At 41.2% G+C, this 23,132-nt stretch overlaps 1 protein-coding gene and 1 long non-coding RNA gene across 2 annotated transcripts in view; one reads left to right on the top strand and one right to left on the bottom strand.

The window, feature by feature from the left end:
- The window catches only part of LOC130568942 (uncharacterized), a 68,994-nt gene extending 55,433 nt beyond the window's left edge, over positions 1-13,561 (bottom strand). The window contains exons 1-2 of the long non-coding RNA XR_008964768.1: positions 13,197-13,561; positions 13,005-13,082 (exon numbers count right to left, since the gene is read on the bottom strand). This is a non-coding gene — a long non-coding RNA (uncharacterized LOC130568942). The remainder of the gene's footprint in view (positions 1-13,004; positions 13,083-13,196) is intronic.
- Positions 13,562-17,151: 3,590 nt separating this feature from the next.
- On the top strand, positions 17,152-20,761 carry wfikkn2b (WAP, follistatin/kazal, immunoglobulin, kunitz and netrin domain containing 2b). Its single transcript, XM_057359327.1, has 2 exons — positions 17,152-17,651; positions 17,899-20,761. The coding sequence occupies exons 1-2, from the start codon at positions 17,451-17,453 to the stop codon at positions 19,402-19,404; spliced, it is 1,707 nt and encodes a 568-aa protein (XP_057215310.1). The 5' UTR covers positions 17,152-17,450; the 3' UTR covers positions 19,405-20,761.
- Positions 20,762-23,132: the final 2,371 nt, after the last annotated feature.

Here is a 23,132-nt window from a genome sequence, read left to right as displayed (position 1 = left end):
AGTCAACAATGATTAAATTGTGCCTGCATGGTTTAATTTCTTTGACATGTTCTATGCTTAGCCTGTGCGTAGCCACGATTTAGCTCATATTCAGATCGGCTACTTGTAGCCAGCTTATACTGTAGTCAAGACTGGTTCATTGTTGTTTTTGGCTAGTCAGCGCAGAGATTGTTGATATATCTCATAATGTTCAATATGTAAATAATATCAGCAATATCGCAGAGGTGGACGAAGTACACAACTTCCTTACTTGAGTGAAAGTACAGATACTACTGGTCAAATATTACTCCACTACAATTAAAAGTTGTAAAGACAGATTCTTAAGTAAAAGTACAGAAGTACGTGCTTTTAAAAGTACTGAAGTATTAAAAGTAAATTTCCTTTTTCAATTGTGCATTGTTTTATTGTCGTATACCTTATGCCTCTGAAGCAACCTACTGAATACACTGAGTAGCTCACAGTATCAGTTGTGTTAAAGGAGTAGTTCACTTCAAAATTTTCCCCCATTGACTTTCTATAGTAGTTTTTATTCCTACTATGGAAAGTCAATGGGGGCAAATTTTGCAGGGAGCAACTCCTTTAAGAGCTTTATACGTTTAGCACATATATGTTTAGTTTAGATATAATCCTGTATGATCATTTAGCCTAATTATCCTCATTAGCCCCCTAGTCCTATATGTATTTATGAGCAGTGTTCTTTTATTTTTGTATATTCCCTTTACCAGTTTTAGCAGCAATTTACCAGTAAGTAGTAAGGTTCTTGTAAATAGTAAAGTGTAGAAGCCATGTGTTTGTTGGATTTATTACCATTTGTATTACCATAATTTAACTACAAACATAAACTATAGCTAGTATAATGAAACTATGGTATTTTTAGTTGCTGTGGTTTTACTAAAGATTATTAATTGGAGTATGGTTCCTATATATAGAAAATGGTAAATATGTGGATACTGTGGTTTTACTGCAAATACCATCCCTGCTGAAAAAAACAATGAATTTTTGAATTAGAATGAGATTTTTAAAATAAATTCCTGTTTGTAGTGTTTTGGGTTTTATTCCCATGGGATTTACACCAATAGAATCCATCACATACAAGTAGACAACAAGTATCCATAGTACAATTCCCATTATAACCATTAAATCCATTACATTTTCTGTTGTATTTTGGGCAGGGTTCTTTTGTTTTTATTTCAACAGGAATACTTCAACTATAGTTACTTCAGTAAAAACATCATTCATTTTCCAAATCGCTTTAAATGATATAACAGCAGATCAGAAGTTAACACGCACGTGTAGCTCAAGGTGTACTGTATGTGATGCTTATTTACCATTTAGCCGTTAAGCCGATCATTTTCATGACGATGTTTCTATGATCTTTGACTGATCGTAACTCACAGATGATTACACCACACTTTAACATGTGCCTTTTTCGTCTTTTATTGTTCTATTTGTCTTTTTAGAGTGCTATCAACGGTGTAGCAGCGCCTATGTTTACATTAGTTTAGCGGGGAAGATCCCAGAGTTGGCAGTTTTGCATAAAAAATCTGCCAAATGGCCATTCAAAGCTTGCCGGAAAACCGCGAGCTTAGAAAAACTGAAATACTTGGCAACATTAAAAGGTCCTGGCAGATCACAAGCCAGATAAATTGCGCGCACAGGAAAACCCGCTGCATAGAAACCATTTTCTACTTTTGGACCTTTTTATAAATGTAGTGGAGTAAAAAGTATGATATTTGTCTTTCAAATGTAGTGAGTACAAGTACAAGTACTCAGAAAAAATAATACTCAAGTAAAGTACAGATACTCAATAAGTGTACTTAAGTACAGTACTCAGGTAAATTTACTTCGTTACTGTCCACCTCTGGCAATATGTAATTTCATTACATGGTCGATCTGTAGTCACGATTTAGCTCTAAATTGTGCAGTCTGCTTTTAGTCCACCCAGCTAAATCGATGCAATTTATAGTCTAATTTCAACGGTTTGGTTTGGGTTAGCCCTAATTCAGACCAGAGATGAGTGTAGCCAAAAAGTGTTAAAATTGTTTGTCATGACATCATCAAGTAAACATTTAAAACATTTGAATTACACATCATTTATATTATATTTGCTGTCACAGAACATTCATACACATTCTACGAAATCTTTCTATCATTTTAACAAATTAAATAAAAATGCAATTACAATTCTTGACCGCTAGATGGCAACTGTAGCCCTACTGAGACTTCTGGCAACGCAAGACTTGAAAGTTAGTAGGGATCACTTTTGCCGGATCTCACGATAATGCATCTTTAGAAATGAGAGACAGCATTTCGTGTCGGAGAGCATCGGACAAACAGCAAACATGAAAGGAAATCCCTGCTGTTGTCTTGTAAGTATCTGTGTTTTCATTTAGCTATGTGTTCATTATTTATCTACAATATTTGTTATCATGTGTGTAGGAACATTTTAGCGGCTAACAGTGTAGAGCCATGTTGTTGTTACATTTTTACATACATTTATTCATTTGGCAGACGCTTTTATCCAAAGCGACTTACAAATAGGAGAGCATATAAACATTTTGTCAACACGCTAAACAGTACCGTTAGTTTACAAGGCCATGCTACTAGGAGGATCAAAGCTGTAAGCAAGGGAGAGAATGAACAACAAGATTTTTTTTAGACACAAGACAGTCAGTTATTGGTTAGTCAAATAAATGTGGAAAAGGTATGTTTTGAGCTCTTTTTTGAAAGTTGTGAAGGATGCTGCAGTTCGGGTGGAGGCTGGGTAGTTCATTCCACCAAAGGGGAACCCAATGAGTAAAGGTTTTTGCAAGCGATTTGGTGCCTCGCTGTGATGGAACAACCAGGCGTTGCTCATTTTCAGACCGAAGATGACGGGAGGGGATGTAGACCTGGAGCAGTGAGTTAAGGTAAAGGGGCGAATTTGCCGTTATCATTCTGAAGGCCAGTGTCAGCGATTTAAACTTGATGCGGGTGGCAACTGGCAGCCATGGGTTATTTTAGGCTGATTGAAAACTAGACGTGCAGCTGCATTCTGGGTCATTTGCAAGGGCTTGACTGCATTTGTTGTAAGGCAGGCCAGTAGAGAATTGCAGTAATCCAGTCTTGATATGACCAGAGCTTAGACTAGCAGCTGAGAGGCATGCTCCACCAGGAACGGCTTGATTTTCCTGATGTTGTAGAGCACATACCTGCAAGTTCGAGTGGTTGATGCGATGTGAGAGGGGAATTTCAGCTTTTTTCAGGTGAATTTGGGCCGGTATAACCAGGAGTTCTGTCTTGGAGAGGTTGAGTTGTATGTGATGCTCTTTCCTCCAAGAAAAGATGCCCAGAAGGCAGGCAGAGACGCGGGCAGAGATGGTGGGGTCATCTGGCTGAATAGAGAAATAAAGCTGCATATCATCTGCATAAAAATGGTATGAGAACCCATGTACCTTAATAATTGGACCCAGGGAGGTGGTATATATAGAAAAGAGGAGAGGAGAGGAGCAAGAACTTATCACAGAGCAACTCCAGTTGTCAGCTCACCTCTACAGGATACCTTAAAGGACCTGCCTGTGAGATAAGAGTCAAACCAGTTGAGTGCAGTTCCAGAGATGCCCAGTTTGGAGAGAGTGGACAGCAGGATCTGGTGGTTCAGTGTGTCAAATGCAGCAGAGAGATCAAGCAGAATAAGGACAGATGACAAGGATTTAGCCCTTGCCTACCGTAGATTTTCGACGACAGACAGGAGAGCGGTCTCCGTAGAATGTCCTTTCTTGAAACCGGGTTGTTAACTGTACAGAAGGTCGAGCTGTGAGAGATAGGCAGAGATTTGGTTAAAAACTACCCTTTCGAGGGCCTTGGAAAGGAAAGGCAGGAGTGAGATTGGTCTGTAGTTGCTGACAACTGAGGGGTCGAGTGTTGGTTTCTTGAGTAAAGGTGTTACCAGGGCTTGTTTAAATGAGGTGGGGGCAGTACCAGTGGTGATGGAGGTGTTTATAATGTGTGCGAGTTGAGGCAGTAGAGACGGAGAGATGCCTGAAGGAGGTGGGAAGGGATCGGGTCGAGGGGACAGGTAGTAGGCCGGGTGGAAAGGAGAATTTTGGAGACATCAGTCTCTGAAAGGGGAGAAAAAGAAGGGAGTTGAGGATAGCAAGGGGTAAGAGAGAGATCAGGGATGCGTTGAGCAGCGAATTGCCTGCTGATGGTCTCCACTTTATCAGTGAAGAAGTTGGCAAAGTCATCAGCATTCAGCGAGGTATTGGTGGGAGGTGGAGGGGGACAGAGAAGAAAGGAGAAGGTTGAGTAAAGTTGACGCGTGTTAGATGCAGTTTGGATTTTGTTTTGATAGTACTTGGTTTTGGTTGTAGATATATCAGTAGCAAAGGAGTTAAGAAGGTGTTGATAATTGGAGAGATCAGCAGGGTCTCTAGACTTGCGCCACTTCCTCTCGGCAGCCATTAGCTTGGTCCGATGGTTGCGAAGAGCCTCAGAAAGCCAGGGGCAAGAGGGTGTATCACGTGCCATCCTAGAGGTAAGAGGGCAGACACTGTCAAGACATGATGTTAAGGTTGTACAGAGACTATCAGTAGATTCCTTAACGTTGAGAGATGAGTAAAGGGTTGTGGTGGGTAGGGAGGAAGACACCATGGATGAAAAACAGGTGGGAGAGAGGGAACGGAGATTACAACAGAAAGAAACAGGGTTAGGGGTGGGAGGCGAGATTACAGGGAGTGTTACAGTTAACTTTATAAAGAAATGGTCAGAGACATGCAGGGGAGTTACTAGAATATTATTAGCGGTGCAGTTACGAGTCAGAACAAGATTTACTAGAATATAATTAGCAGTGCATTTACGAGTCAGAACAAGATCTAGCTGTTGTCCTCCTCTGTGGGTGGGAGGGGTGTTGGCCCTGTGAAGGTCAAACGAGGAGAGGAGAGCTAAGAAGTCGGCTGCTTGTGGTTTTTTCTAGGTGGATGTTGAAGTCGCATAGCATTACCATTGGAGTGCTGTCTTCAGGGATAGAGGACAGCAGCATGTCAAGCTCTTCTAAGAAGTTTCCCCGTGGACCTGTAGGGCGATAGATGACAACACAATGTATTTTTGATGGATAAGTGATGGTGATTGCATGGTATTCGAATGAGGAGTTGCTGCAAGGAAAAGACAGAGGAGTGAATTTCCAGGTGTTGGACACGAGCAAACCTGTTCCACCTCCACGCCCAGAAGGACGAGGAGTGTGGGTAAAGTTGAAGTTAGTGGAGAAGGCCAATGGAGTAGCAGTGTTCTCTTTACAGATCCATGTTTCAGTCAGTGCCAGAACATTGAGATTAGATTGACTGGCGAAGGCCGGGATGAAGACTGCCTTGTTGACAGATGACTGGCAGTTTCAGAGCCCTACAGCCAGACGAGCAGACTGTGGAGGGCTAGTGCAGAGTGACCGAGGATGGTGCTGAGGTCTCCGCTGTGTACGTTTGTGCGTCTGCGGTGGACAGTCTGAATGTACTGGAAACACATTTTAGTAGCAAAAAAAAGACAGTAGGAAAGTAAGGGAAATAAAAATAAAATAAAATAAAATAAAAGCTTAGCGTGGCATGCCCTGCCAGTGTCGTCGCAGGTCTTTACCTCATTGGTCTTCACACCAGGAGGGCTGCACACATGTTACATGCAAGTGTTTCAGTGTGCCCCTAAACTCTAATTATCTGAATTCAACATGTGCAACCTATTACAATTTGTTATGAAAGCCATCAATATATTTTGTTTAGATCACTATGATATGAAAATATGAGCTTTGATTTGACAAGGTATGTTTCAACAATTAAGACGATCCAAAGTGCTTTGCATAAAACATAAAGCAATTTATGGCATTATAAAAAGACAATATAATAAGATTATTATTATTATAAGAACGTTTTAAAAAGTTATGTTGCACAGCCCTAGTGTGCCTCCAATCAAAAGAGATTGTTTTTATTTCCTCATTTGGCAGATGATGTGATGATCAACTTCCCAGCAAGCACCAGGGAGAAGGTGGGAGGGGATGTAGAAATAAAACCAACTACTCATATTTTCCTTAAAGTTCACTGTTGGTTGTTTGTTTGTTAAAATAAGTAAACCAACAAAAGCGTTAACCTTTTTATTTGCTATTGATTTGTATTAGATTTATTAAGTTATAAGTTATTTAAAATTGTATTTTGTCATTCTTAATATTTTTCTATTATCTTAAGTTGTTGTTGGACAATTTTCCTTATTTTTATCATTATCATAATCGATAATATTTAACTTTATTCTATTTATAACATTTTATTTTGTCTCTCATGTTTTTATTTTGTATTTTTCGGAGATGTGAAATTGTCTTATTCCAAATAAAAGCTTTAAGTAGTTTTGATGAATAAAAATATTTTTTTAGTTAGACGTCTATTAGATTTCACTGACAGCCCAAATTTAGCCTTGTTTTAGACTAGATGTCAGGGCTGTGTTTGGACGGCTATTAGATGTCTTTTAGTCACGAAATTGCTAGCTGGGTTTTTTAATAAAATGTATTAATTAGCTGGGTTTGGCTCTTTATCTGCATAATAATGTTATGCTGCAGGCAGAAGGATTAAAGCAGGAGTGGGTATGATCAGATCAAGTGGTGACAAAGCAAAACATTTTTTAAGATATTAAACAAAGCACTGGTTTGTTATCAAACCCCAATTGAGCTTAACACCGCCAGTGCATGTCCTGATTTAGATGTCTGTTGAACTAATGGCCAATGATGAATGATTACTGGCATGGATGGATTGGGTTCTCGCTGTTTGTTGGTGAAACTATGAAATAGGGCCCATGGTTTTTATACAGTTTCTATACGGTTTTAACAGTATGTGAAACCCTAGTTGAAACCAAAGATGAAAATTAATCTGGAAAAAATTGCAAGGTGCTGTGCTATACATATACACCTACACAAGTGTGGCCGGGTTTATAATTACTTGTTAATCAAGACAAAACACTGACTACACATTAACTGGGGTTCTTTTATTCCCGACTACACCCGAAAGGGATGCAGCATTAAAGAAAAACTAAGTCAGGCTTAGGAGAAACAATGCCCAATTATGGACATGAGAAATTCAGCATCAGTCAATTGGCACACAAAGTATTAAGTAAAAGAAAAACAAAACAAAACAACAACAAAAACCAAGTCTGCCTGTTCAGTGGCTCAATAACAATAGTTATGTTTAACCACCCCAAATAAACAACGGTAGTGACTATAGAGAAAAGGAAAACAGAAAAATACACATCATGGAACAATCCACGTTAACAACTGCAAGACATACAGTATAAGCACATGCAGCACATCTGCAGCACTTAAAACCATACTATACTATTTCTGCTTACATACAGTATATCAGGTCAAAAGCATTCACAAATACACATTGAACACAGTTCAATTCCGTTAGAAAAAAGAAAAACAGATATATAAAACAAAACAAAGAAACATATCATCACAACTCACATTGCCGCAGTTTCTCAAACCCGAGTGCTCACACCTGCACCTACACCTGTACACCTGCTGACCGACGGCCACTTCTGGACAATATACCTCATTCTCATGCTTGGCAACACGGTCTGCCGCTTTCCTTGTAGCATACTCTCGTGCTCTAGCATGTGCGTCCCGAAGCCGCTCCCTGTGGATGGCCAACCAGGTAGGCTCCTTTTCTCTCACTGACTCTTGACCCAATAAGGCATCCATTGGTAAGTGTGGCTCCATCCCAAACAGCATATAGTAAGGAGAGTAACCAGTCGAGGCATGAGGGGTCACATTATAGGCTTACACCAGCTCGGGTAGGTACTCCGGCCATTTCCGTTTCTTGTCAGGTGGTAATGATCGCAAGAGGTCATGGAGCGTACGGTTAAATCTCTCACACTGCGGATTGCCTTGCGGGTGATGTGGTGTAGTGCGAGACTTTTTAATCCCATACAGCCTACAAAGCTCAGCAATAACCGCACTCTCGAAGTTCCTTCCCTGGTCTGAGTGGAGGCGTTGTGGCACACCGTACTTGAGGATCCATTCTTTCAGAAGGATTTTGGCCGTGGTGTCCGCTTTCTGATCTCGGGTGGGGAACTCCTGGCTGAACTTGGTAAAAACATCAGTTATGACCAGGACGTTCTCCCGCCCATCCGATGCAGGCTCCAGTATGGTGAAATCCATTGCCACTACTTCTAATGGCTGTGAAGCTAAGAAGGGAGTCCAGGGTGCCCTTATCATAGGTTGTGGCATTTTGGCCAACACACATCGTTGACATGACTTCACCCACTTCTCCACTGCATCATACATTCCTATCCAATAGCAGCGCGGCTTGAGCAGGGCTAGCATCCTCTCGACACCTTGGTTTCCCATTTGATCATGAACACTTCGCAGCACCGGTTCTACAAGACACGCATGGAGCAGCAGCTGGAGACATTCCCCATTGAACACGTCCTCAATGGCTCTGTACAACAGCACTCCTTTTTCTCTGATCCTGTCCCACTGTTTGAGTAAGGACAGCGCTGGGTGAGATAGACCCGTTCTCTCCTGCTTTGTGGGCTTCTTTTTTTTTTCCCAGAAGTTCCTAAGCACAGTAATGGTGGGGTCTTCCTCCTGAAACCGGTGAAGCTCATCCCTAGTATATCCAGGCAACGTCGGAGTGTTCTCAAGAGTGCCTTCTCCGTCATCTTCATCCACTATGGCAGCCTGAAGCAGTCCTGCTTCTTCCCTGGCCACACGCACTGCCAAGTCCATCTCTACCACAGTACCTGTGCGAAGTGCATTGCAAATTGCTACACAGCCATCATACTCTGAATCCTCAGTTACCTCCTCTTTCTCCTCTAGCCCTGGCCTTCTGGATAGTGCATCAGCAGCGGTATTACACCGCCCTGGACGGTACTGCACCTCAAAATCAAACACTGCAAGCTGAGCAACCCACCGTTGCTCTATGGCACCTAGCTTGGCAGTGTTAAGATGGCAGAGGGTATTGTTGTCAGTTAGTATGGTAAATTTAGATCCCAGTAGGTAGCTCCTGAACTTCTCCACCACCGCCCACTTAAGGGCCAGGAGCTCCAGTTTCATGCTGCTGTAGTTTCTGTCATTGTGCTCCGCGCCCCTCAACCTTCGGCTTGCATAGGCTATAACAGTCTTTCTCCCATTCTGGTACTGATACAGCACGGCCCCCAGACCCAGGCTGCTGGCGTCTGTCTCCAGCACGAAAGGTAAGGTGAAATCTGCATACCCCAGTGTTGGAGCCGAGGTCAATCTCTCCTGGAGGTGCTCAAAGGCTTGTTGGCACTCGTGTGTCCAAGAGAGACTAAACAACCTATTGGCCTGAGCAGCACTTGCATGGCTACTGCAGCGATTCACAACATCATGGAGTGGGCCCGCAACCTTAGAGAAGCCCTCAATAAATCTTCTGTAGTAACTGCAAAATCCTACAAAGGACTGCAGATCCTTCAGGGTTTTAGGAACCGGTCACTGCTGCACGGCACTCACCTTCTCTGGGTCCGTGCTCACTCCCTGAGCTGACACGACGTGCCCCAGAAACTTTACCTGAGACTGCAAAAAGTGGCACTTTTCCACTTTAATCTTCAGCCCGGTCTCCCTCATCCTCTGAAGCACAGTCTCAAGCCTCACTAAATGGTCTTCGAATGTACTAGAGTACACGAGCAAGTCGTCCAAATAGACAAGTACCATCTGAAACACCAGATCACTCATTATGGTTTGCATGAGACGTTGGAACGTCGCTGGCGCATTACATAGGCCAAACTGCATTCTTTCGTACTCGAACAAACCAAATGGTGTAATAAATGCGGTTTTGAGCCTGTCATTTTCGTGAACTGCCACCTGGTGATAGCCACTTGCGAGATCAATTGATGAGAATATCTTGGCTGCACCCAGAGCATCTAGGCTTTCATCAATGCTCGGTAGTGGGAACGCATCACGCCTAGTTTTTGAGTTCAACTTCCTGTATTCCACTCATAGGCTCAGACTGCCGTCCGACTTCCGAACCAACACCACCGGCGAAGCATATGAACTTGAGCTCCCTCGTATGACACCCTTTTTTAGCAATCCAGCGATATGCTTCCTCACTTCCTCAAATTGGTTCGGGGGTATTCGGCGGTACGGTTGTGAAACAGGAATGTTGTCCGTCAATGGAATTTCATGCTTTACCCGGTCCGTGTAACCAAGGTCCTCATCACAGATGGCAAACACATCCAGGTATTTCATCAAAAGCGCCCTTATCTCCACCTGTTGGGTAGAGGTACCACCTATTTGTACTTTTTCGAGGGGGCACTGCACATCTTTTTCAACCGCTGTAATTGTTCTTTGGCTAACAGTGACTTCCTCATGTTCAGCAGAGAGCCGGTGGAACTTCACTTCGCAAGAGCTACTCTCCACGTAATGGCCCTGGGTAAGATTCCCTAGCCTAACCTTGGGGGTAGCCACACATCCTCAGGTGAGAGGTTTACTACCTGCACTGGAAACACGCGCTTCCCAGGTGGCACCACGGTAGGTACCAGGACCAGACCTCTGGGCAACTGGGTGTTCCGTGGTTCGAACACCACCAAGCCTCTGTTTCCTGTGAATTCTTTTGATACTCTAGCCTGAATTATAGCCAGAGAGGCTGCAGGTATGTGCACCCTGCTATCTCCTGCTACTCTGATCATAGTGGTTGCCTCAACCAGAGAATCCTCTTGTACCTTGCTAAAGGCAGCTCTCCAGTCTGAGTCCAATGTCCCCTCTAGGGCATTGTCAAACTCTGTGGCATCCTGATCACGCACGATTAAGAACCCGCACCCAGGTAAAGTCAACCCCATCACCTGTATATCTAGTTCAACATACCCCAAGTACGGAAGGGGCAACTTGTTAGCAGCGGTAATCTTTAGCCATTTGGTAGTACAATGCATGTCTTTGTCTTTTCCGTGGAGATGCTTTTTAAAGAAACTCTCACTCAGGGTACTTACGTTACTGCCAGTATCCAAAAGGCACCTGACAGCTACACCCCTAATGTGAATTTCTACCTCTGGGCATTTCCCCACTGCACGTTCCAGGAACTGCTCTTTAGTCAGCAGACCATTCTTTGAGCCATCTGACCCTCCTCTCATTGCTCGGCTCTTCACAATGGAGGCGCCCCGTTTCCCTGAACCGGAGATTCTGGCACAGCAGAGGCGGGATTTTCCTGGGAGCGCGGTGTGGTGCATTGCCGGGCTAAGTGCCCAATGCCCTCACATCTAAGACAAATAGTTTGGCCATCACGGGTGTACTTCGGCTTAAATTTAGCTTTACTCGATTTCTCGCCCCCTGGATTGGACCTCTGGGTAGTGAGATCACAGACAGCATTAGTAATCTCACTAATAGCTTTCCCTTGTTGCGTGATTACTTTAACCATTTCTTGAAAGGCTACACCCAAGTCACTTGGTACGGTGGTGGTCATATTCACATGCCCCGTATCTTCACCTGTACCCACACCCAATAGGTTTCGACCTCTAGCCACATTTGCCCCGCAGGGTCTTTCCTCTGAAAACCACATTAAGGCTTCCTCACGGACATCAAATAACGTAACGCTAGGCCGCTCACAAACTACCTTACGCAGTTCTCTGCGAAGAGCTGAATCCCTCACCCCCTCTGTGAACTGATCCCTCAACGCAAGCTGTATGTTTGGAACAATGTTGGGCGACTACTGAATTGCAGAATTTAACATCACCGATAGGGCATGTGAATAATCTCGGAAATCCTCACCGTCCAATTGTTTTCGTGCATAGAAAGCATGTAATAACTGGGAGGTTGTTCGCTTTTCTCTGAAAGCAGCCCTTAGATAAGTGAACAGATCATGAGGCAGTTTATTCTCTCCCCCCATACACAACTTGACTTCATCAAGAGCTGAGCCCCTTAAGTGAGAGAGGATAAAATCTACCTGATCCTCTGTGTTCAACCCTCTCACCCTTATTACTCTTTCCAGTTCCTCAATAAGCTCGTCTACAGTTTGGTAGTCTTTACCACAATCACCACTAAAGGGTACAATTTGCTTCTCTCTGGGAATGTACACATATGATCTGGTATTTACATTGTTCATATTAGCCAAAGTTGACATTACTTGATCATGCCTTCTTCCCAGTTCCAGGATTTGTGACTGAAGCTGTAACATGGGGTTACCTCCCTCAATGTCCAGTTCTGGAGCCGCAGCAGCTGCTCCTTGAATGTCCTCGGCTTGGACGACTGCATCATCCATACCTTCTGCATCCATCACTGAAGCGCAATGCAAGGAAGTCTCAGTTCATAAACAGTCTGTTCAAAAAGCGATATCCTTCAGTGGTCGTGGCGCACTGGTCCTTGGCCCTCCAGCGGCTCTTCCAGGAATAACAGACGACTCGCTCTGCGGTCCCTCCAGCACTCTGCCGCTCCTGTCCACTACCGTTGTTTAAATACCACCCACCAAATTGTGTACATTAAAGAAACCCCCCCCCCAAAAAAAGGAAACCCCACTCCTGGTTGCCGGGTTTATAATTACTTGTTAATCAAGACAAAACACTGACTACACATTAACTGGGGTTCTTTTATTCCAGACTACACCCGAAAGGGATGCAGCATTAAAGAAAAACTAAGTCAGGCTTAGGAGAAACAATGCCACATTTTGGACATGAGAAATTCAGCATCAGTCAATTGGCACACAAAGTATTAAGTAAAAGAAAAACAAAACAAAACAACAACAAAAACCAAGTCTGCCTGTTCAGTGGCTCAATAACAATAGTTATGTTTAACCACCCCAAATAAACAACGGTAGTGACTATAGAGAAAAGGAAAACAGAAAAATACACATCATGGAACAATCCACGTTAACAACTGCAAGACATATAAGCACATGCAGCACATCTGCAGCACTTAAAACCATACTATACTATTGCTGCTTACATACATCAGGTCAAAAGCATTCACAAATACACATTGAACACAGTTCAATTCCGTTAGAAACAAAAAACAGATATATAAAACAAAACAAAGAAACATATCTCCAACTCACATTGCGGCAGTCTCTCAAACCCGAGTGCTCACGTGGACCGCAGCTCACGTGCGAGTAAACGTGCTTCACCTCTCCCCTCTAATACAATACGAGAGTGTAATTAAGTAACTTTTTGCAACTTTACATAACACAGACGACATATGAGTTACATGACAGTGTATATTATAACCGTAAACTGAAATAAACACTCACGCTCTTAACTTCAGACGCCTCTGAAGAGCACACTTAATGTGAAGACATCGCCCACGAACTAATGAGAAAGCTGAACGGACGTGCAAAATAAGCAACAATCCACCGACCAGACCTTAAGGCAAATCAATATACACTGATAAGTTGATATTTATCACTATTTTAACGTCTTTTGAACTCTATAAACGTATTTTCTCACCACATCGAGGCCCGTTCGCTTCCCAGCTTCTTACGCTCGCATAGGCGCTCTCTCTCTCACACACACGGAGATAATCACTTAAAGGAGCCGCCACACCTTTTCACATATTACCTTTACATGCACAGGGGATTAAAAGAGGGCAACTATACAGCTTGTGGGCTATTTTACTTTCACCCGTACACAAGGTTTTTTTCTATTGTATCAAAATGCAGTGTTAAAAAAGTCAAATTAACCTCACATGTAATTATATATATATACACTGGAGTGTTCATGAGCTTTTTTAATACGTGTTTTTACTTGTATTATTTTAGAAAAATGTGGATTTACATTATTATAACATACAATTAAATATATACACAAAAACAATTAAAATCTCAAAATATTTTAAGATATTACTTAAAATCAGTGATTGAATATCATTTTAACAGAGATACTGAAAGTTACTATACTATATACACTCACCTAAAGGATTATTAGGAACACCATACTAATACGGTGTTTGACCCCCTTTCGCCTTCAGAACTGCCTTAATTCTACGTGGCATTGATTCAACAAGGTGCTGAAAGCATTCTTTAGAAATGTTGGCCCATATTGATAGGATAGCATCTTGCAGTTGATGGAGATTTGTGGGATGCACATCCAGGGCACGAAGCTCCCGTTCCACCACATCCCAAAGATGTTCTATCGGGTTGAGATCTGGTGACTGTGGGGGCCATTCTAGTACAGTGAACTCATTGTCATGTTCAAGAAACCAATTTGAAATGATTCGAGCTTTGTGACATGGTGCATTATCCTGCTGGAAGTAGCCATTAGAGGATGGGTACATGGTGGTCATAAAGGGATGGACATGGTCAGAAACAATGCTCAGGTAGGCCGTGGCATTTAAACGATGCCCAATTGGCACTAAGGGGCCTAAAGTGTGCCAAGAAAACATCCCCCACACCATTACACCACCACCACCAGCCTGCACAGTGGTAACAAGGCATGATGGATCCATGTTCTCATTCTGTTTACGCCAAATTCTGACTCTACCATTTGAATGTCTCAACAGAAATCGAGACTCATCAGACCAGGCAACATTTTTCCAGTCTTCAACTGTCCAATTTTGGTGAGCTCGTGCAAATTGTAGCCTCTTTTTCCTATTTGTAGTGGAGATGAGTGGTACCCGGTGGGGTCTTCTGCTGTTGTAGCCCATCTGCCTCAAGGTTGTGCGTGTTGTGGCTTCACAAATGCTTTGCTGCATACCTCGGTTGTAACGAGTGGTTATTTCAGTCAAAGTTGCTCTTCTATCAGCTTGAATCAGTCGGCCCATTCTCCTCTGACCTCTAGCATCAACAAGGCATTTTCGCCCACAGGACTGCCGCATACTGGATGTTTTTCCCTTTTCACACCATTCTTTGTAAACCCTAGAAATGGTTGTGCGTGAAAATCCCAGTAACTGAGCAGATTGTGAAATACTCAGACCGGCCCGTCTGGCACCAACAACCATGCCACGCTCAAAATTGCTTAAATCACCTTTCTTTCCCATTCTGACATTCAGTTTGGAGTTCAGGAGATTGTCTTGACCAGGACCACACCCCTAAATGCATTGAAGCAACTGCCATGTGATTGGTTGATTAGATAATTGCATTAATGAGAAATTGAACAGGTGTTCCTAATAATCCTTTAGGTGAGTGTATGTCATTTGTAATAAAAAATAAATATATATGTACAGTATATTAACAAATATATTGTACCACAAAAATGTATCAATCTACACTAATTAAACTCATGTCTACATCTAAAATATATTGATGTTTTAATGCTGTAATATTGTATTTTGACCCATTCATTTGTTAGTTTGTTTTGATAGTCAAAATGATTTTTGAAGTGTATGATTTTAGCCTATGAATAGACTCCATTGAGATCTCTTTCAAAAATAATCAGCCTATTATTTTCAACCTACAGCCTGAGGTTGAATCAGTCCTCAGACTGACAAGAGTTTATTAAATTTTGCTCCCATTGAAATATTTCCTTCAACAAATGCATCATGTGTTGCCTCCATAGAGGGCAAGTAAGGTAATCTCCCTCCAAAGTCGATACGTGAAAGAATGCACTGTGTTGTAGCTACTCTTTTAGCAATCAATCAAAGAATAAGAAGTCTTAGTTGGTATTGCAGTATGTTATCAATGTGCCAGCAGTTAGAAGCGGCCCCATGAAAGCTTTTTATTCCTGCCGGAGGCCATACTCCTCTGAACCTGCACATTTACTTTGGTGGAACATATTTCCTCTGAAATGCTTAAAAAGATACTGATGTGTTGTTAGACGTTCAGTTAATGATATATTTGGATCCAAACACCTGAGGCGGGATATTATATAGAGACTGTTTATACAGTCTCCTGTACTCCTGTATATTTAGGTTTGTTAAAATGCTGGCACATTCACAAAGCTCATCTAATAAAGCAACTTACTGTTAGATCATGTCTACAAATGTATTGTAGAAACAGAACTGATGCACCTTCACTTTGTCCATATCAGGGCAATGAATAAACCAAGAATGAATTATATTCATTGTGTATTTTTCTTTTAAAATCTTGAAAAACCTCACACTACCAGTAGCTTCTTAGAGGCATTTTTATAACCATAGGGGGTTATAGAATTTTCATAATTAATAGTTTGTCCTCTTGACCAAACATTGATGTTTTCCCTTCTGAGAAATAATATTTGAGTAACACTTAAAATGTATTTTCTAAAGCAGATAGCTATAATGGTGTACAAACAGGCACTCTATGGTTACTGGGGTTAAATAAGGTGAAATTTAATGCGCAGCCTTCAGTGATTAAACAGTAGCACAAAATTTACCCAGTTTTGGTCTTTAGAAGCTTAGTAGTCATTAATGTACCACTGTGTGTCATTGTTGCGCTAATTCCTGACGTTTTACTTTACATTGTAGTTGGTTGGCAGCACAAAGTGAGTAAAAGTGAATAAAAACGCGCCTTTTACAGTGCGTAACGACGACGTGAGATTTTCGCTGAACGGCATTGTGAATAATTATCTTTCTTTTCCCAGGCTCATTTTTGTCAGAGTTATGCAGCCTTTCGTTAATCAGCATTCGTGTTTTGACATAAATAGATTTTCTTATGCAGGGGCTGTGGGGTTCAGGACATGTGCTGCGCGTAACCTGGGCTGGATGCTGAGGGTTTAATCATTAAAAAATGCTTTACAGTTCATGCTTCAAAACACAGGTTTGGAGTTTTTCGTCTGTTTTGGCTCTGTAACATTTTTAGGTTGTTTACGTGGTAAACCAAGCACATCTAACTATAGATGTAACCTATTTTAAAATGTCATAACAATATAATGTAGCCTATCATATAGGGGATACCTTCTTCTATGAGGTATTTGTATTACTTGAATGGGCGTGTATGAATAATATGTATTAAAATAAACAAAGCAAAAAACAAACTAAACCACTGCACTGAATTTTTTTGTCAGATATTCTTGTGACATCTACGTTTCATTCTAGATGTAAATCGACATTGCATATCCAATTCTACCTCAGTGTATTTTGTGTCTATCTTTCTCTTTCTAAGAACCAATGATTCGAATATATGAATGAATGGCGTTATTATTTTTAGTTGTATTATAGTTTAAAATAGGTTAGATTACTGCACTGTTGTCACTGAAAGAATCCTACGCGAGGAGAAACTCTCACAATTCACACGCGCGCTCTCAGCTCCTCTGGTGCGCGCATTATGAGGATAAAGGGTTAAATCAAGCTACAGTACTTTCAAAGAGAGGCAGGTGTCCTAGTACCAACCCAACTCTGGGGCAGATGTTTTTAATCCTCACTAGAACTACAGAGTAATTCATAACTGTCATTTGCGCGTAAGGGCGAGTTTGGTGGTCAGGGGAATAGCTCAGTTGCTTAAGTATTTAAAACTATTAGAGTATAAATACAGAGATCGCCACACACAGTATGCAGCATATCTAGGATATTTCTTCTGCTTGGAAGCTCTCAGTTTGGCTCAGCTGTTTCAATAAAAGTTCGTTATAATAATTTCTTATTTCTGCCTTGCGACATGTGGTGGATGCTCTTTCCTCGTTGGATCTGGTTCGTGGCGGCACACTTTTTGTTTCTATTTTTGGACAGTCAATGCGTAAAAGGCATGGCTTTGCAAAGAGTTGCGTATTCCCACGCAGGGATTTGTCCAAACGACATGAACCCAAATTTGTGGGTTGACGCAATGAGCACCTGCACGCGAGAATGTGAATCTGACCAGGTTTGACATTTCATTCATTTTAATTCATTTTCAAAATTCACTGAAAATCTTTGTTTGCATGCATGTAGTGTGTCTATTGTACTTGATATTTATTTACCAGATATATAATAAGCACAAATAGGACTTTACAAATTTTGTTTTCTCTGTATATTTATTTTAGTTTGTCTACAGAATTAACAAAATGATTTATGTAGCATGTTGCATTTTGTAATCTTTAAAATTCCCCATCTGTGCTTTTGTCCTTCAGGAGTGTGAACCGTTTGAAAAATGCTGTGCCAATGTTTGTGGTAATCGAAGCTGTGTGGCAGCGCGCTACATAGATGTTGCGGGAAAGAAAGGGCCAATGGGTATGCCAAAGGAAGCAACTTGTGACAAATTCATGTGCACCCAGCAGGGCTCTGAGTGTGACATCTGGGACGGACAGCCCGTGTGCAAGTGCCGTGACCGCTGTGAGAGAGAACCCCACTTCACGTGTGCCTCAGATGGCATGACCTATTACAACAAGTGCTACATGGATGCTGAAGCCTGCTCCAAGGGCATCTCCTTATCTGTTGTAACATGCAGGTTCCATCTCACCTGGCCCAACACAAGCCCCCTGCCTGCCGGCACCACCGCCTTACCCACGACGGCCCTGCAGCACACCACGCCGTTAGATGTGCATGCTCCTCTAATGTTGGGAAGCCCGACACAACAGTCTGTGTTTGTCGGTGAGACAGCCAGCTTCCTTTGTGAAGTTGCTGGTCGTCCGAAGCCTGAGATAACCTGGGAGAAGCAGGTGGAGGGGCAAAGCAATGTGGTCATTAAACCCAACCACGTACATGGAAACGTGGTCGTCACCAATATCGGCCAGCTGGTTATTTACAACGCCCAACCGCAAGATGCGGGTATTTACACCTGCACGGCCACAAACACAGGCGGCTCGGTCCAAGCTCACTTTCCACTCTCTGTAGTCCAGAGAGATCCGGTTTTAAAAGAAGAGCTGAATAACTCAACAAGTTTCCCGGTTGAGGAGTGCTTCAAGGCGCCTGATAGTGACGACTGCGGAGAAGAGACGCTGAGTTGGTTTTACGACCCCCAGAGGAACAACTGCAACACCTTCACGTACAGTAACTGCAACAAAAACCGGAATCACTTTGACACGTATGAGGGATGCATGTCATCATGCCGCAAAGAACTTGCGGCCCCGTGTAACCTTCCCAGCTATCAGGGGCCTTGCAAAGCATATGAACCGCGATGGGCCTACAGCGGCTTCCAGCAGCAGTGCCAACCTTTCATTTACGGTGGTTGTAAAGGCAACGAGAACAACTTCAAGACCAAAGAAGCATGCGAGGACGCCTGTCCATTTCCAAAGACCCACCAGTGCAAGCCGTGCAAGTCACGGCACAAGATGGTGACCAGCTTCTGTAAAAGCGATTTTGTCATTCTGGGACGCATGACGGAGCTGACGGAGGACCAGGACTCTGGTCTCGCTTTGATCACCATGGAGGAGATCCTGAAGGATGAGAAAATGGGGTTGAAGTTCTTTGGGAAGGAGCCATTGGAAGTGACATTGCAAAATATGGACTGGACCTGCCCGTGTCCTAACGTCACCACTGCAGATGGTCAGATCATCATCATGGGTGAAGTGCATAATGGCATGGCCGTCCTGCAGCCCGACAGCTTCATCACCATCTCCAGCCCCAGACGTGTCCGCAAGCTCCGTGAGGTCATCAATAAAAATACATGTGACATTTTGAAAGAGTTCGTTCAATAGGACTTTAGATTTCAAGCAATAATTTCGAATATACTTCTCATGAGATTGAAACATAAAATACTGATTTGATCAATGATTTGACAAGAATTGGTCTTAATGTACAGTTCTGGTGTCCCTGCAACTTCTAGGAATTGCTTTTGTATAGCATGAATAGAATTGTTAACCGGTTGAGCGACGTCAACTTTGAACAGTTTTATTAGTGTTGCCTTTGCAGTATCCCGCATGTTAAAGTAAAGGAACATGTTTGTGGACATAGGATCCATTAATCAAACCCATCTGGTAAAATCCCAGTGCACTTACGTTACTGACTTCAAAAGGAGCTCTATGCCTGCCCTATAAATATAAAAAGTAACAATACTTTTCTTGATCATTCATTTTGGGCACATTTTTGTAACGCTGTCTCATTTTATGATTTTGATTTTGCTAAATTACCTTGCACTTCAGTTTCTATTTTTATGTATTTCTTTCTGCTCAGTAGAACTTTAAAAGATTGTTGATTCATAAAATGAGTGTGTTATAAAGTTACTATAGATCTGCTTAATGCACTTAGTTGAGTTGTATAATATTGAATATAAAATTAAGAGACCATTTCACAGACCCTTTTCAGTTTTTCTGAATTTACTATTTATAGGTATGTGTTTAGGTACAATGACAAGTTTTGTTTTATTCTGTGAACTACTAACAATATTTCTCCCAATGTCAATTAAAAATATTGTTTCTATTTGCATTTATTTGCAGAAAATGAAAACAGGTCAAAATGACAGAAAAGCTGCTCTGTTTGATGCCTTCAGACCTCAAATACTGCAAAGAAAACAAGTTTATATTCACTCGTAAGCAATACAACAGTAATATTTCTACATGTATTTAGGAAAAATACAACAATCATTTTTTATGTCAAATCCTTGATTTTGATCACGTCTCTTGTCATGCTGTCAGTCTTTCTCATTGCTGTTGGATGACTTTATTTCATTCCTGAGGTTTGATTTTGTTGAAATTCAACAGACACGGGACTGGAATGGCCACAATACATCTAGAAATGCTGATTCAATGTAAATTTGGAATGGTCTCTTAATTTTTTTTCCGTGGCTGTAATGTCAACTTCAGGAGAGAAAAAATGTCTTTGCCCTCTTGTTTAAGCCTTACTTGTGTAGAAAAACTTGAGTGTATATGATTCAGTACAGACCATCTTTATTTTTAAGCTATTTATTTTTACTTTTTTGTGTGAGGAACCAAAAGGCTGACTGGCATTTCTTATAAGCACTTACATGTTTTTACAGTTCTCTTTTTGTAATCTAACTTGTTCCGTGTCTGTTGTGATTTGTATTGTGGAATGAAAAAATAAAGTTTTGAACCTCAATTGAATTCCCATACTTGTCCGACAGTTCATGATAGCAATTGTGAAGCATTCACAAAACAAATGCAGTATTCATCCAGCTAAATGAGTAATTTAAAGTAATATAATATATATATGTATATATATATATATATATATATATATAGTGTCACAATTGTGGCATTAAGATCACACTATAGACACATCATTAATCTAATTCAATCTCTGTAGAAATGGAAGTATCAGTTTTATCAAATAATTATATTAATTTTCAATAAAAAGTGTCATAAAAATGTACATTTATCGCAAATAATAGTCTGTGACCTCATCTTAAGTTCGAGTTCTGCTGATAAAGCTGTAGACATTTCACTCAAGTGGTCCCAGACGGGGAAGGGGCCCCTCAGCTCATTCCAGCAGACTACCACACACGGACCTCAGACGGAGGGCCATGCTGAGTTAAGGGGGGGGGAGTTGGAAGATGAAGAACTGTTTGGATATGAGGTTTGAACATTTGGGACTTCCTCTGCCGGAGATCTAATGTCCTAACAGATGGTTTCCCGATAGTTTTTCAGGGTGGGCTTCAAAAGATGCCTGCCGCAGGCGGTAGAAAGCAAACCCGTGACCTTAAAGCCAAGGAGTGGCAGAATAGAAAAATATCAAAAGCGAGACTTTCGTTTTTTTTTGCTGGTTATGCAAACCGTAAGATTATTTCTGAATATGGTGCATGTCATTCAGAATTTGAAAAGACATACAGTATATATTTACTTTTGTGGCTTTAGCAGATGCTTTTTATGCAAAGCAACTTACAAAAATGAGGAAAACAATAAAGTGATCTTAAAGGGATACTATCCATTTAAGATACTATCCATTAGGTCCCACTACTGTACTACTGTAAATATTACATACAGAGTAAACATTTAACATGTTCCTGTTAAGTGTTAAAAGACAAGATGCTTTTTTAGTTTATTTTTTAATGTGAGGGACATGGCTGAATATTCATCAGTGAGGAACAGTGACTCTTAAAAAATAAATGTGCTTAAAGGGTTCTTCAGAACAGTGTCATTGAAAAATCTTCAAAAGAAGTTCTCCAAAGAAAATTGTAATAATCTGTAAAACCCCTTTCCACTATAAAAATCTTTAGTATGATATTTAAAGTTCTTTATGGAACCATACAGTCAAAAATGGTTCTTCTACTTCCCATATAAATATTAAAATATACTACAGTTTAAAAGGTTACTATAGTTACTGAATAGTATACTACAATGTGAAAAATGATATAGTGTACTGTGGTAATTTCTCATGTGGGTAACCAAAAACTTGCCAATCATATTGTGGTGAAGGTAAGATGATCATATATTGAATATATTGTATTTGAAATCTATTTTTAAAGAAATATTTGAAAATTTTGGCTTAAAGGGATCAACTTGTTCCAAACCTGTATAAATTACTTTGTTCTGCTGAACTCAAAGGAAGATATTTGGAAGAATTTTAGTTATTTTCAGTTCTGGTACATCATCCAATACCGTAGTAGGAAAAATTGTAATGGTAGTCAAAGGTGCACCAGAACTGTTTGCTTTCCTAAATTCTTAAACAATTTGAATCAATCTAATTTTGTGTTCAACAGAACAACAACAGCAAAAGTACCACTTTTTTATTGTCGTAGTCAATGATGTCCCAGAAATATCAGTTGCTAACATTCTTCCAAATATTCTTTGTGTTCGACAGAACAAAGAAATTAATACAGGTTTGGAGGGTGAGTCAATGATGACAGAATTTTCATTTTTGGTTGAACTATCCCTTTTACCTAGCCATAGTTCCCCTACAATACTGCTTTAGCCCACAGTTAGAGAGTCCCTTTTCTATGTCATCTTCTAGCTTTATTTTAAAGACAATGACTGAATAATGTTGTGCCCTATGCCCATATGAGTTTGACTTATTTAGCTTATTTTGACTGCTAAACTGCTCATGAGTAGGATGTATAAGGCTAATTTTCAATGTCCATATATCAGACGAGAGAACGAGAAAGGGCAGAGCAAGAGAGAGATGTGTCCTTGAATGCCCTGTAGTTTTCAGGATGGTAATAACTTGAGCAGGGAATACCTTCTCTCACCCAAAGGAAACATATAGGCTTCCCACAGTACTTTAAATGTTCCTGTTGCAAATACAGCAATGCAGAAATGGTTCATTGTAGCTGCAAATCCTCCTGGCATCATAAAAGAAAATTTACGGCACTATGTGTGCCATTCCAATTCAGATTAATGGGAACCTCACGCACGTCTCTGATCTGCCAAGTGTGTGCTGAGTTATGTAAACCTTGTTCAATGAATTTAACCTGGTAGTTCCTGTTCCATGGGTTCTGTTACTTCAATCTGGCCCCCACAGACACGACAGACCC

Source organism: Triplophysa rosa, linkage group LG18, assembly GCF_024868665.1.
Source record: "Triplophysa rosa linkage group LG18, Trosa_1v2, whole genome shotgun sequence".
NCBI classification, from domain to species: Eukaryota; Metazoa; Chordata; class Actinopteri; order Cypriniformes; family Nemacheilidae; genus Triplophysa; species Triplophysa rosa.
Note: the sequence above shows the minus strand (reverse complement) of the source record. Positions and strands in the feature narration are given on the sequence as shown.